Source organism: Cimex lectularius, unplaced genomic scaffold, assembly GCF_000648675.2.
Source record: "Cimex lectularius strain Harlan isolate CLEC.00 unplaced genomic scaffold, Clec_2.1 scaffold98, whole genome shotgun sequence".
Lineage (NCBI taxonomy): Eukaryota > Metazoa > Arthropoda > Insecta > Hemiptera > Cimicidae > Cimex > Cimex lectularius.
The window spans coordinates 946,683-962,655 of record NW_019392897.1 but is presented as its reverse complement, the minus strand read 5'-3'; the positions used below and the strand labels follow the sequence as shown (position 1 = coordinate 962,655).

At 34.0% G+C, this 15,973-nt stretch overlaps 1 protein-coding gene across 2 annotated transcripts in view; it reads left to right on the top strand.

The window, feature by feature from the left end:
- LOC106664233 overlaps positions 1–15,973 on the top strand; it is a 28,941-nt gene that overhangs the window by 11,152 nt on the left and 1,816 nt on the right. The window contains exons 1-2 of one of the 2 annotated variants that reach the window (XM_014389742.2): positions 7,202–7,455; positions 11,704–11,834. In XM_014389742.2, the coding sequence (XP_014245228.1) occupies positions 7,404–7,455; positions 11,704–11,834 (183 nt within the window). In that variant the 5' untranslated portion in view covers positions 7,202–7,403. Of the gene's footprint in view, positions 1–7,201; positions 7,456–11,703; positions 11,835–15,973 lie in introns of those variants that run through there. The other variant, XM_014389743.2, reaches the window with a different exon arrangement.

The window sequence follows — 15,973 nt, the reverse complement described above, 5'->3', positions numbered from 1 at the left end:
ATCTGAGGAAAATTGATAACTTACTCGGAAAAAGTAATCGTCTCATCCGATAATTCACACATCAGTCGGTCTAATGGAGTCAAATAATCTTTAAAAAAACCAAATAATTCCGGAAAGGTACAAATCTGATTGGGATAAGGCTGGTGGAAAAAAAGATAAGCCTAGCCCTTTGAGGTCAACAACCCGGCATACTTTGACCCCCTTTGGCTTGGCCTTTAGCTCAACAAAACCTTGTATGGCTTCAAAGCGCCCATGGCCAGCAGCTCCACGGCCGGCCGGATTCGATACCCGAAACCGAAATATTTCTGATTTTCTACGAGTTTATTCTCAAAGTACGACCATAAATGGAAATGTTTATTGGTTGTGTTTGTTGTTGAAATGAAGACGATCGATAACAGTCAATAATCTATATCAATCATATATTATTCAGAAGGAGTGGTTTTGCTTATTTTTATTACAAACTTTTTTTTTAAATACAAACAATATTCATTCATACTAATATAGTCATTTATCATGTAAATCATCATAATTCCTGCTAATTCCATAATATGCTCAAATCATTAAACAATTAATACGAGAATCGCATTTATTTCAATCTTTTTGGTTTAACTTTATTAATCTGAAATTGTCATCACGGCTTGTTCTTATTATCATTAATGATAAAATACCAAGTAGAATTTGAAGAAACGCGTGTTTTCATAATTGTCGTTAGCAAGATTATCCCTATGCCTTTAAAAGTATAATAATGAAACATTAAATAAAAATTAGACGCGAGTTTGCCATTAGTAGGCTGTAACAGTCTTTTACACGAAAACATTTTCTAAACGACAAATTATACGCTTCCCGAATGAAAATTTAAAAAAATTAAGTTGTAAAAGGTGATAGTTATTGGGTTGTCCGGAAAATAATGCAGGATTTTGGTATTAAACAAAAAAAAAGAAACTAGTTACTTTAAAGCAATGTTCTTTAATCAAAATAATTTCCCATACTCTCAATACATTTCTCCCAACGTGTTGGTAACTTATTAATTCCGTCTGAGTAGAATTCAGAATTTTTAGAATTGATAAAGTCAATAAATGCATTTTCCAGTTCCGTTTGATTTTTGAATATTATGTGTTGTAAGTAGTGGTCCAGGTGTCTAAAAAAATGGTAGTCAGTAGGCGAGAGGTCCGGAGAGTAGGGTGGGTGAGGCAAAGTTTCATAGCCAAGCTCCAATAATTTTTGTGACGTTACACGTGACACATGTGGTCGAGCGTTGTCATGCAACAAAATGGGCCCTTTCCGATTGACCAAAGAGGGCTTCATTACTGCCAATTTCTGATGCATGGTATTAATTTGGTTACAGTATGATTCAGCATTGATGGTTTCGCCAGGATTTAAGAAGCTGTAGTGTATTAAACCAAATGAAGCCCACCATACCGTAACCATTACCTTTTTTTGATGAGTTGGGGGCTTTGGAGCTTCTCCTTTGTCGAGCCACTGTCCAGAACGTCTAGTGTTATCGTAGAGAATCCACTTTTCGTCACATGTAACAATTCTGGCCAGAAATGGGTCATTTTTGTTTCGACAAAGAAGTGATGCACAAACATCAAAGCGCTGATTTTTTGGCGATCGTTTAATGAGTGTGGAACCCAATTTTCGAGTTTTTTCACTTTTCCAATCGCCTTGAGGTGGTCAGCGACGGTCGTTTTACTGACTTTGAGTTGCTCTGCAAGTTCTCGAACAGTTGTTTTGGGGTTTTCTTCCACCACTGATCGCAGAACATCATCATTAAGAGAGGAAGGCCTTCCACGACCTTCTTCATCTTCAAGGCTGAAATCTCCCTCCCGAAATTTTTTAAACCACCTTTGCACAGTGCACTCATTAACACAACCCTCGCCCCAGACTTGGTTAATGTTTCTAGCCGTTTGGGCTCCGCTTCGGCCGAGTTTAAACTCGTAAAAGAAAATCGTACGAAATTCTCGCTTTGACATTATAAGGATGACTGAATTATTTCCAAGTAGCGGAATGCTACAGAGGTAAACAAACAATATCATTTGGAAGAGGATTAATAAGTGTTGACATTCATACAAATGAGTAATCCTGTAAACGTAAACAGAATATTTTATATAGATTTTTTTTAATGAAAACTTAAAATCCTGCATTATTTTCCGGACAACCCAATATATTGCCCGTCTGGGTTATAAGCAGGGAGAGGTGTGACGCTCTCCGTCTGGTTGTGTTGCCTCTTCGGAACGACATGCAAGAGCATCTTTAATCTAAGTTTATTATTTTGCTTTATTAACTCGAAATACTCAAGCCCAACTGTTTTCTATTAAACTAAGTGTCCATTATATTTCAAAAAAATAAACTACGTATTTACTCTGTTGTTACTTTCATCTCCAATGAGGATTAAAGCTATCTTTCTGCTGATGAACACGAGGTCGTGTCGAAAGAAAAAAGTCAAATGCAATAGTGGTGCGACATGCGACATCAGGGTTATAAACAGGGAGAGGCAAATCATCAAACTCAGAATCCATGTCATTTACAAAAAAACCCAAATTTTACTCTTCAAACTGAATTTCATGCTTTCATGTCAGACTTATGATTTTTCCTTCTTGAAGGTGGGATAATAGGTCATCTCAAAAAAAAAAAAAAAAAAGTTTATCCACTACGTTTCGGATTTATTTTAATCCTTGCTCAGGTGAGTTAACGCAATGGTTAAAACAGTGGTCGTCATTCATTAATATTTTATAGAGACTACCTAGTAATCTGAATATCTACCACACTGGCTCTTTTTTAAAATAAACTGTTATAAAATATTTATGAATGACGACCACTGTTTTAACCATTAGGTTAACTCAGCTGAGGAAGGATTAAAATAAATCCGAAACGTAGCGGATTTTTTTTTAGATGACCTACTATCCCACAATCAAGAAAGAAAAATCATAAGTTAAACTGTTGAGGTCGAAATAGGTAAAAGGTGGTTAAAGATAGGCGAGTAGAGGCAGAACGCTCTTTTTCTGGCTGTGTTTCCTCTTTGTGAATATTGTCTTGCAGCACGTCTTATTTAATCAAAGTTTAGTATTTTGCCTTAATAACTCAAAATACTCTATCCCAAATGTTGAATAATAAATTAAGAACCAATCTTCAAACAATTAGTATAAACCACGAAATTTTAGTCTTCAAACTATATTTGCCTCCATATATGACGGTACATAGGCTGAAGAAGCCAAGTAGTCATATTGTGCGACGTCAAGGATAAAAGCAGAGAGAGAGAGAGAGAGAGAGAGAGAGAGAGAGAGAGAGAGAGAGAGAGAGAGAGAGAGAGAGAGAGAGAGAGAGACAAATCGCAAAAAATTCAAACTATGTATATTTGCCTACATTTCAGCTAATGAGTTTTAACAGTTTTTCTTATATTGCACATGAGGTCCTTTCAAATTAAGGTACATTGACCGTTAAAAACAATGAATTCTGCGGCGTCAGGGTTGTAAGCAGGGTGAGGCAATTCGCAAAAAAAAAAATATATATATATATATATTTCCTAAATGTCATTTAATTAGTATTAAAAGTAGATTTCTGATATTGTCTGATATTGAACATTAGGTTCTTTAAAATGAATGGTCGTAAAAACATAAGTCATATTGTGCGGCGTTAGGGTTGTAAGCAGGGAGAGGCAAATCGCAAAAAAGACGAATTTTACTCTTGAAACTACTACCTAACTCTTTTTAGCGTTGAATTTGACTATAATTTCATTGGCCTATAAGGTTATATTTTCATTGGCCAGCATCAGGGAGTGGCGAAACGCTGGCTCCTTCTGGCTTTGCTGTCTATAAGAATACTGCACGATCGTTGCCTTATCAATTTGTAGTCAAAGTTGTGCAATTTGCTTTAATACGATAACTCTATTTGAGCTGTTGAGCATACTCAAAGCACTAATTGTTCGAGGTTAGGGTGAAGCAACTACTTTTATCTCAGGCTTCTTCTCCATAATTGTGTTCATATTTTTAACAAACTCGTGGAGCGTTCTTAATCTTTTTAAGATGTACAATATTGAGTACAGTGGTAGATATAAATCCTAGCTTACATTTTCGAGTTATTTAGTATCTTAGACTACTGAGTCGTTTAAGATGGTGTAGCTATAGAAATGAAACACAAAGTCAGTTTGTCATCAAAGTTCATTACTCTTTATCTCATATAAAAAATATATAAACAAGAGGTTTCGATTAAAGATGAATTATTGATGTCAAGAAGTTTACAATTGGTTCCTAAATGAATCAATGAAACTCAATCGAGCCTTTTGTATGAAACTTCTTGAAATTTTATCGTTTATTTAGTAGCAGTTTTTTCAAGAAATTCTAAATTGATTTTGTATATTTTTTTCCATTTTAAATTTGACACTGGACTACAAGTTTTAAATTCTTGACGACACGCGTTACTATTTGCAAATTGTTTTCCTATTGCGAAATAGGGAAAGCCCATCTAAATCAGTCGGCAGCAAAATAAAAGAACATATTAAAATCTAAAAATAGAACTTAACGTTGCGAAGCTCAGTGCTTTGTTTTGTCAGGCGAGTATGACGTTTCGTCATTTTCTGACATACAATCTGGCCAGATTTATTGTTCAATAAATATCAATGGTTATTGAACTTTAGAAAAACTGTATCAAAATAAATACTAATTTATTTTTTGTCTTTCTTAATCGAAATATCGTCTTGGGTGGAATAGGGTTAAAAATAAATCTTGTGCAATGCTTAGCTGGAAATACCGTTTCAAATATTTTTGGATGCTCCCTTTACCACTGGTCTTCTCAGTCGTACAGTATCTATTTTAATCAACATGTTTTTTAAATAAAAATTTCTCACCAGCTTATTGTTTGTCCGTTGTAATTTTTCAATAGAAGAAAAGACGTTTAATTGATTAAATTTTAATTATTCATCGATAATTTCTTAAATATCAGCATTTTATGTGTTTTCTTCTATGTAATCAGTTTTCCCCCCTACTTTTCTATTAATTGCCATCTTGCTAATTACTTTGAAGAGTAATTTAAAATGTTGATTAATGATGAGGGAAGATAAATGGATCCGGTAACAATAAGGTTCGGCAATGATCATTAGGAGGGCCAAATGAACATTGACCAATTCTGAAGGCGGACTTCGACAGGGACGGAATTTACAAAGCGGATGAGTCTGAGACATCTTGCCTCACCCTGCTTATATCCCTTACGTTAGCCGAAACGCGTCTGCCAGAACTGAACAGTGAGACCATAATGGTCGAGAAAAGCTAAACAACGTAAGGTTATATTTACATTTCCCAGCATTAGGGTTATAAGCAGGGAGTGGTAAAACGCTGGCTAATTTGGCTTTGCCTATGTATAAGAAAACTGCACGATCGTTGCCTTATCAATTTTTAGTCTTTTTAGTTTTAAAAGTTATGTAATTTGCTTTAATATTTAAAATGATCGGAAACGACCAAACTATAAAGTTATCAGATGTAGTCAGTGCTTAGCTGCCTCGCCCTCCTTATATCTCTGTCGAACTCCACTGAAATGTCTGTCAGCCAAAAGATGTCTGACAGGCGAAAACAGTGAGAATATACCAAAATGGGCGAAAAGTCTAAACTACGTAATTATCTTAACCGATTGGAGCAGGTATCGTATGGACACAAACTCGATCTATTTAAAATAATTTTGTAGTTTGGCCCTTAATTATCATTTTAGTCAGCTTTTGCTCACTTTAAGGGGATGTCAATCGCGTTTCGCCTTTTCGCGATATTCAGTATTTTGTCAGGGTTATAAGCAGGGTGAGGCAAGATATCGACAACTTCGTATTAAGATAATTTTGTAAGCAGGGGGAGGCAAGATATGACAATTTCCTAGAAAGATAATTTTGTAATTTGGTCGTTATATGTATATCGTTGTTGTCTGTCCATCCTCGCGGTTTTGTTCAGTCAGACGCGTTTTGTCTTTGCTATTCGTTATTTTGTCAGGGATATAAGCAGGGTGAAGCAAGATATCGACAATTTCCTATTAAGATAATTTTATAGTTGTGCCATATCCGGTCATTTTCGTCAGATTATGCTCACTTTATGACATGTCAGTGGCGTTTCAGCTGTTCGCCGTGTTCAGTATTTTGTCAAGGTTATGCGTACCCATCAGTAAGCGGGGTAAGGCAAGATATCGACAACTTCCTTTTAAAATAATTTCGTTATTTGGTCGTTATATATCGTTTTTTGCCTGTCCGTACTTGCGGTTTTGTTCTGTCAGAGGCGTTTCGTCTTTTCGCCATATTCAGTATTTTGTCAGGGTTATAAACAGGGTGAGGCAAATACCGACAACTTCGTATTAAGATAATTTTGTAGTTGGGCAATTTCCTATCGCTTTAGTCAACTTATCTCGCTTTATGGGCATGCCATTCGCATTTCGGCTTTTCGCCATATTCACACTTTGTCAGGAACATAAGCAGGGTAAGGCAAGATATCGAAAACTTCCTATTAAGATAATATTGTAATTTGGTCGTTATAGATCATTTTTTGTCTGTCCGTTACACGGTTTTGTTCTGTCAGATCCGTTTCGTCTTTTCGCCATATTCAGTATTTTGTCAGGGGTATAAGTAGGGCGAAGCAAGATATCGATAATTTCCTATTAAGGTAATTTTGTAGTTGGGCATTTCCTCTCATTTTCGTCAGGTTATGCTCGCTTTATGGATAGACCTGTCAGAGGCTTTGGACACATCCAGTATTGGTCAGGTTATAAGGAGAGCTTGAAAAGATACCAGACTATCCAATTAAGATAATATAGTTTTAGTGGTCTCGACAAGCTACTGAAAATTAATATGTAAATGTATACAGATCTCGTTTTTGATTATTCAGTTTTTATCATTTGTCAGTGATTTTTGATGTACAATGTTTTTACCTCCCTGTTGAAAACTATGGTGACCATAGTCAATGACATACAGTTTTGACTTGCCAAACTTTTAAATATCTTCTTGCTTTGTATAGGTTTAAAAAGATGCAAGTCGGCCGGTTTTAAGTATCAAATCGATTACCTTAAGCATACGATTATCATAGTGATAGCAAAAATAGCCTTAAATACATCTTTTGTAGTGAAATAACAGCAATGAATTACGTAACGTTTAAAGAATGGAGAATCACTTCAGGGTCATGAGTATACTCGCCCCTGAATATACTACGTCTTCAGTTAAATTCGCACGTTTGTACAGACTTGTTCTCCAACACTAATGTTCAAAAGTACTTTAAACTAAGTAGAATTTGTGACTGAAACAAGTGTTTTGTTTTAAACAAACAAAGGCGCCCGTCGACTAAAAGTGTGATTCTTCGCGAGAAGGACGCGGACGACGTCACCGCGTCGCGTTATCGCCCTGAGCAGACGAACAGTCCCGAACCGGCCTCTAAACCGGCAGAAGCATGAAAAATGTCAATAGTGACACGAAAAAAGTGACGACAGTCAGCAAAACAGGTACAACATGAATGTCCCCGCGTTTAATTCTAAAGATAGTGTTATCAAATAAATACATAGACAAAGTAAGAACAAATCGAAACTATCACAAGCAATAACTCTCGTACGTAGCCAAAATATTATGAATAAAATAAAAATAGCAGCACTAATCGTAAAATTTATTTGGCCTAATTTTTTTAAATGAAAAACAGATTTATTATCCCTAACACCGTAGAATTCGTGCTTATTGGTGAAAAAATTTGTCAAATAAAAAATAAAATCTCTAATTTTTGGCTAGGCAGTATAAAAATGAGAGGTCAAATTAATCATTTTGGCAGGTTGCATAGGGTACATTTAGCCCTTGGCAGACAACTAGGAACAAATTATTACATTTAAAATAATACGCAAATAAAAATTAGGCCATCAAAAGATTCAATATTAAATAGCCAACAGGCCAGTAGTTTTTTTTCTCTCTCTCGATTTCAACCAACTTTCGAACTTTTCCAGTTTTTTCTGATTTTCTTCGTCAGTAAAATTGTACCCTTTGTTTCAAAATTGTCCAATGACATATTGAGAGCTGGACTTCATATGAGAAACTCCGATCGATCAAAAATCGAAATAACTTGTCAAATTTAAACAATAGCTGGCAATTTGATACATAAAAAAGCAAAGATGGAAAGGACCAAGGGTGCAGAAATCATCACTAAATTATTATTAGCAATTTTTAGCGGTTCGCGGTTTAATCCGTCCAGTTGTCAATTTTGGTCTACGAGTTGTTGAACAAATCGATAAACCTGAAAAACCAACCTAGAATTGTTTATCGTGGTCATTCTAAATAGAGGGACCTTGCGTCGTGCAATGTACTAAAATCAGTAAGATTTGTCTGTGTTTGTTCGATAATCATTTTGGTCCGCTTGTCCTCTCTTTTTCCGCCAAATTCGTTTTTTTCTAAATCTTTCGCAAGTGCAAAATTGGCTGAGTAATTTGTCATACATGGGTAAGTTAGAACAAAGAACTGCTCACAACTTCTACGATTAGTATATTTAATTCCCTAATTTCGTGGTCCGCTTGACCAATTAATATATTACAATTAATTAAGGTTTTTAGTTGAGATAAAAAAGTCAATGGTACGAGCGGGATTCGAACCCACGATCTTCGGCTTGATACGCCGCTGCTCTACCACTTGAGCTATCTTGACTTCGATCCACTCGGACACCAACTTCCCATCTCAACCCCACCTTTTGAATTTTCCCTCCTTTTTGCCATTTTTCAAATGTCGTGCATTGGATTCTCGACGACAAATGAAATGACGGAGAGCTTTAGTGAAGTGTACTTCATTTAATTCATTAAATTCACTAATTTCGTGGTCCGCTTGACCAATTAATATATTACAATTAATTAAGGTTTTTAGTTGAGATAAAAATCCGATTACACGACATTTGAAAAATGGCAAAAAGGAGGGAAAATTCAAAAGGTACGGTTGAGATGGGAAGTTGGTGTCCGAGTGGATCAAAGTCAAGATAGCTCAAGTGGTAGAGCAACGGCGTATTAAGCCGAAGATCGTGGGTTCGAATCCCGCTCGTGCCATTGACTTTTTTATCTCAACTAAAAACCTTAATTAATAGTATATTTAATCATGAAGAAGCATATTTTTAGATTTATCTTGTGCTATTCAGCATATTTTGCCCAACGGGCTTTATCTCATTCGACATTCCTTTAAGCATTAGCTGTAATAATTTAAGTAGTACCCTTGACCACAATGGACAAGAAAGTAAAGACCTGTCGGACGATTTTCGGCTTTTGGCCATATTCAGTATTTTCTCAGGGTTATAAGCAGGGAGAGTCAAGATACGGAATCCATCCAATTAATATAATTAAGTAGTTGGGCCATTTCCTAACATTTTCCTTGTATTGTCAGACGAATTTCAGCTTTTCACCACATCCACCATTTCGTTAGGGTTATAAACATGATGTTTTCTTATATTTCGACCTCAACAGTTTAACTTAGGATTTTTCCTTCTTGAAGGTGGAATAATAGGTCATCTCAAAAAAACCACAATCAGTTTGTACCCACAACGTTTCGGATTTATTTTAATCCTTCCTCAGCTGGGTTAACCTAATGGTTAAAACAGTGGTCGTCTGTCATTAATATTTTATAACAGTTTATTTTAAAAAAGAGCCAGTATGGTAGATATTCAGACTACTAGGTAGTCTCTATAAAATATTAATGAATGACGACCACTGTTTTAACCATTGCGTTAATTCTCTGAGGAAGGATTAAAATAAATCCGAAACATAGCGGATAAAAACTTTTTTTTTGCTTTTTTTTTTTAGATGACCTATTATCCCACCTTCAAGAAGGAAAAATATAAGTCTGAAATGAAAGCATGAAATTCTGTTTAAAGAGTAAAATTTGGATTTTTTTGTAAATGACATGGATTCTGAGTTTGGTGATTTGCCTCTCCCTATTTATAACCCTTTTGTCGCATGTCGCATGTCGCACAATACGACTATTGCATTTCACTTTTTTCTTTCGACACGACCTCGTGTTCATCAGCAGAAAGATAGTTTTAATCCTCATTGTAGATGGAAGTAACAACAGAGTAAATACGTAGTTTATTTTTTTGAAATATAACGGACACTTAGTTTAATAGAAAACAGATGGGCTTGAGTATTTTGAGTTAATAAAGTAAAATAATAAACTTAGATTAAAGATGCTTTTGCATGTCGTTCCGAAGGGGCAACACAACCAGACGGAGAACGTCACACCTCTCCCTGCTTATAACCCAGACGGGCAATATAAATATCACCTTTTACAACTTAATTTTTTTAAATTCTCATTGAGGAAGAGTATAATTTGTGGTTTAGAAATATGTTTTCGTGTAAAAGAACTCTGTAACAACCTAGTAATGGCAAACGCGCGCCTAATTTTTAATATTTTAATAAATATATTTTTAAAAAAATATATATATGTATCAAAAATATTAAAACGTTTGTTCGGAGTCTGAATATGTACCACATTGGTTCTTTTTTAAAGTAAACTGATATAAAATATTAATGACTGACGACCACTGTTTTAACCATTGGGTTAACTCACCTGAGGAAGGATTAAAATAAATCCGAAACGGGTGTATAAAAACGGATTGTGGTTTTTTTGAGATGACCTATTATCTCACCTTCAAGAAGGAAAAATAATAAGTTATAAGCATGGTGAGAGCAAGATATAGATTTCATATAAGTAGTATACATTCTCATGAAGATAGGATTTATCTTACCGATGAAATCCACCTATATTTTCACTATAGGTCAGCTTTCAGAAACAAATGTTGAAAAAGTCGGTATCTTGATCCACCCTACTTATATCCCTGACAAAAATACTGATTATGGTGAACAGCCGAAATGCAGGCGCAGATTATATAGTAACGGACAAAGTCCAAAGTTATCCTAATTGGATGAAGTCGGAATGTTGCCTCACAATGCTTACAACCCAGACAAATTGGTGAATATGATGAAAAGCCGAAAATCGTTTGACAGACCGAAACAGCCGACGATAGACCGACCAAAAATGATATATAACGATCAAATTACATATTATTATATTTGCGGTCTTTACTTTCTCGTCCATTGTGTATTTCCTGATCATCAACATGCTCTGACCTCAAAAGGCTATCTCATAATTTATGTACATGTGTAAATAACAATTACGTATATCTTATCGACCATGTATATCTGTTAAAAAAAAACATTAAATATTGTGTGACCGTATTGCAAATAAAAATATTAGTACGACCCAAACCTAATTTATTTTTTAATGTGTAGTTAGTAGTAATTAGCATATTAATTAAATTGTGCGCCAAATTTGACCGTTAGGATTTTAAATAAATACTCAATTATTATTTAAAAGAAATAACAGTTATTTTTTATTGGGAGTTTTATAAGAAGGCAATCTACTAAAAAAGTTTAAACCTATTATAAATATTAAAAGCTTTAGCTTAAAAGCTTTTGGAATGGTGTCAAACCTTGGGAAATTATGACTGGCATAGCATGTTTAGACCAAGTTCCACCGGAAATGTCCGTTCCGACAAAGACTCTCCACTCAATTTTTCATTTGTCGACCCATTTGCCTGATTAAACCACTACACAAAGAATAAGTCGAAGACGTTGAGATTACATCGACCTTCGTACTGATTTCTTGAAAATAGATTTGCACGTATCAAATGAATTTACATGAAATAGTAAAAGAGTTTCTTTAAATAATTTTTATTTTAGGAAACAACGTAGACAGAATGTCCCACACAGTAACAGTGACGAGAACGACGACGACGTCGACAACCTCGGCCATCATCATCAACACCGGCTACCTCAAAACCGTCCCAGGGATCCTCAAACTTTTAGAAGTGGTAAGTGGTTACTAAAGCTAAGCAACCTATACGAAATAGACATACCTAAAACCTTAAAATATACATTGAACACGAAAAAACTCATTACACACACCATTTACACTATAAGTCTAAAAGCGTCTGACAGACATACCAAAAGAACAATAGACATACTAAAATGGACGGAAGTGACCACCGACCTCGACTTTTTTCCTATCGGATGGATGAAAAGTAAACAGACCGCCGCGTCGTTCGAGGAGTCGAAATTCCACAACACCTGCGCCCGACAAAAATTAGAAATGAAAAAGGTCGAGGGCTAACGTTGCTCAACGATGATGCAAGACTCCCAAAGGCCTCTCCTTTTTCAACAGTCTTTTATCCACATCCCGCCTGACTATTTCATCCGTTTTGACACTCGTCCTAATTCAGTTAGATTTTCTTTGCATAAATTGCCAAAAAAATTCGTTGCGTTTCGGCATTTAACTATCTTCAGTGAGTGTTGAACTCACGATGTTTAAACATTAATACAATATTTATCTAACTATATTTTCCTTTGTGAAGAAAATTACAATAAAAAAATATAAATTGTATTTCAATGGCAGTAGTGGGTCAGGGTTATAAGCAGGTTGAGGCAACGAAACACCCATGTACATATCTTAGAAGAAGGGTAAATGCTGAAACGCATCGACAGACCAACTCAGCGAGGAAATGTCAAATTAATCATTTCTTAAAATATTTTTAAAAAATAAGATGGTATGAAATATAAGCATGAAAAGTAAAATAACCGTATAAAGCGATTTTTTAAATATAACTTACAATACCATATGATAATTAATTACAATTAAAATTTAAAGTGTAGTATTTAGTGACCATTAATTAATGATTATGTAAAAATAATTCTAAATTTTTGTAATGCTTAAAAAAAGATTTAATTTGATAACAAAAAGAGATCATTTTAAATTAAAAAGAGTTAATTTTAAAAATGGTTTGAAGTTAAAAAGAGTTATTTTCAATTGAAAAAGTTTAATTTGGAGTTAGAAAAAGTTAATTTGAAATTAAAAAGATTCAATTTTCAATTGAAAAAATTTAATTTGGAGTTATAAAGGGTTAATATAAAATTTAAAAAGTCGCTTTGTAATAATGGGTAAATTTGAAGTACAGAAGTGTTAATTGAAAATTAAGTAAGGTTAATTTGGAGTATAAAAGGCTAATTTGGTGTTCATTTGAAATTAAAAAAGTTAATTTAGAGATAAAAAAAGGTTAATTTGAAGTTATAAAGCGTTAATTTGCAGTTTAAAAAAAGTTAATTTGAAGTTATGAAGCGTTAATTTGGAGTTAGAAAAAGGTTAATTTGAAGTATAAAAAAGCTTAATTTGAATTTAAAAACGGTGGTTAATTTTTATTTGAAAAAGTTCAATTGAAGTTTGGAATTAGAAAGGGTTAATTTAAAATTTAAAAAGTCGCTTTGGATTAATACAGGATTAATTTGAAGTTCAGAAGTTTTAATTGAAAATTAAATAAGGTTAATTTGGAGTTATAAAGCATTAATTTGAAGTTGAAAATGGTTAATTAACTTTAGAAAAGGTTAATTTGGGCTTACAAAGTGTTAATTTCAAGTTAACGGGTTCATTTGAATTTAAAAAGTTAATTTAGAGTTTAAAAAGTTTAATGTTAAGTAGAAAAGGTTAATTTGGACTTACAAAGGGTTAATTTCAAGTTAACGGGTTCATTTGAATTTAAAAACGTTAATTTAGAGTTAAAAAAGGTTAATGTTAAGTTTAAAAAATGTTTAATTTGAAGTTTAGAAAGATTCATTTTAAATTTAAAAAAGTTACTTTGGATTAATACAGGGTTATATGAATTTCAGAAGGGTTAATTGAAAATTAAATAAGGTTAATTTGGAGTTAAAAAAGGTTAATTTTGAGTTTTAAAGCGATAATTTTAAGTTTAAAAACGGTTAATTTCAAGTTTAAAAAAGTTATGAATCGAATTTATTGAAATCAGTGATCCCACGTCCTGAGCCTCCTCTTATTAGTTAGTAGGTTAGTAAGTTTATAATGGTAGACACTCAGACTGTTCAGAAATCAATGCCCTCAATTGACAAAATTGATATTTTTAGTTTTTAAGGAAACAATTCTTGAAGTTTTCTTAATGCCACTGTGGGAAGTTAAACGTAGCATGAAGTTTCTAAAGGTTTCACAAGATATTTTCAACAATATTTTATAATCTTGGTATGGGATTTTTTAAAATTGAATCTGGGGTACGCCAAGTCGAGAAAAACGTTCGTCTTAGTTTTTTATTTATTTAGAAATCGTGGGATGCGGGCTGGTGTGATGTAGGTTTCAGAAAAACATTTTCTTTATCGTGATACGTTTCGATCTTTATTGAGATCATCTTCAGGGCCTGGGATTTACAAACATTGTTTACATATTACAATTACATTTTGGATGTGGAAAAGTGAATTTATACAATGCAAAATATATTTTATATATTCAATCAAAGTATTTCTACTCACTCAAAGTGTTTGTCTTCTGTGTAATTGTGTCATTCTTGCGTGTCGTGTCGAGAGTGCCACTTTTCCACATCCAAAATGTAATTGTAATATGTAAACAATGTTTGTAAATCCCAGGCTCTGAAGATGATCTCAATAAAGATCGAAACGTTGGCACGATAAAAAAAATGTTTTTCTGAAACCTACATCACACCAGACCGCATCTCACGATTTCTAAATAAATATCGATTAACGGTCACTAATCACCACACACGTTCGTCTTAGTTGTAACTAGTGAAATTTTTGTTTGGGCATTCTCGTTGAATATCTCAAAAGAAAGAAATCACGAACGTGTATTTTGTATCTTTAATCGCAAACTTACATTATTATTATTATGTTTGTTTTAAAGTCCAAATTCTTAAACAATATGGCATTTCTTATGGTTTAATTGATGTATGTGTTAATTTTTTATAATTGATGTAAGGGATGTTTTCAGCATTGCATGCTATGTAAGTAGTGTTAACATTGTCCCGACTGCGTTTCTGGCGTCGTTCGCCGATCAATAGTGCGATCCCTTTTCTTTCTTGCCACGGGCGATATTTCTATTCCGTCGGATTCTCATCGAAAATCCCGAATTTTATGCAAAATCTTTTCCTTTTAAAATCCGAATAAATTGAAAATATCCAACAAGAACATTTACTATGGCTAATTTAGGTCAGACTAAATAAAAATCACTTTAAATAGCTATGTTTGTTTACGTGTTGCTGTCAATGTGGAACTTTTTTCCAGGGCACTAACCATCCTGGCTCATGCAAGGCGACATTTTAACTCGTTCGCGTTCGAAATATATTTTTTCATCACTTGTGAAATATTTTTTAACAAAAATGTTTGTTAACCCACTTGGGACAGTTTTGTTTATTTGAAATGGAAATATTTTGACGACGTTTTATAGAGCATCCATCCCAAGCTGTAAATAAACCATTGTTGACTGGAGCTTGGCCTAAAACGCGACGGCTTGTATTGTGGCACATGTCAAAACGTGAGTTTCATACAAATCGCAAAAACATAAAGTTTTAAACACTGAAACTCCTGATAGATCTGTTTATTTAATTGTTAAAGATTACAAAAAACAACATAACTTTGGGTTCGGCTACCTAGAAAAGTCTTTCACTATCTGCAACTACCATTATTTAGGGATGGTTAACTACCATTATTAAAGAAGTTTCTGTTTTCATTATTAGAACTACCGACCACTTTTTCACTTACGAACACTGGATCAAGGCCTGGTCTGGTATCTTGGCAATATTGGGACTGAATCGGTCTTCAAGGAAATTTGAGATCGCCTGTAAAAAATTTAAATATGTCAATCAGTAGACACATTTAAAATTGTTTTGCCCTGATGATGCCCTTACAATAGGTCAAAAGCTTGGACCTCTTCCCCATGAGGTAGCTTCAATTTATGAGAGCCTCAATGTTTTTGGAGTATATGCTGAATAGTAGCAGTAATAGGATGCACCCTTGCATCACACTTCTCTTGATTTCGATGTCATCCGATGTACATCCTTCTATCCTGACATTTGCTTTTAGGTTCCAGTAAAGGTGTGCTATAGTGCGGATATCTTTATCATCTATTTGGTTGTTTTTAAGAATTTCTATCATTTTCCTATGT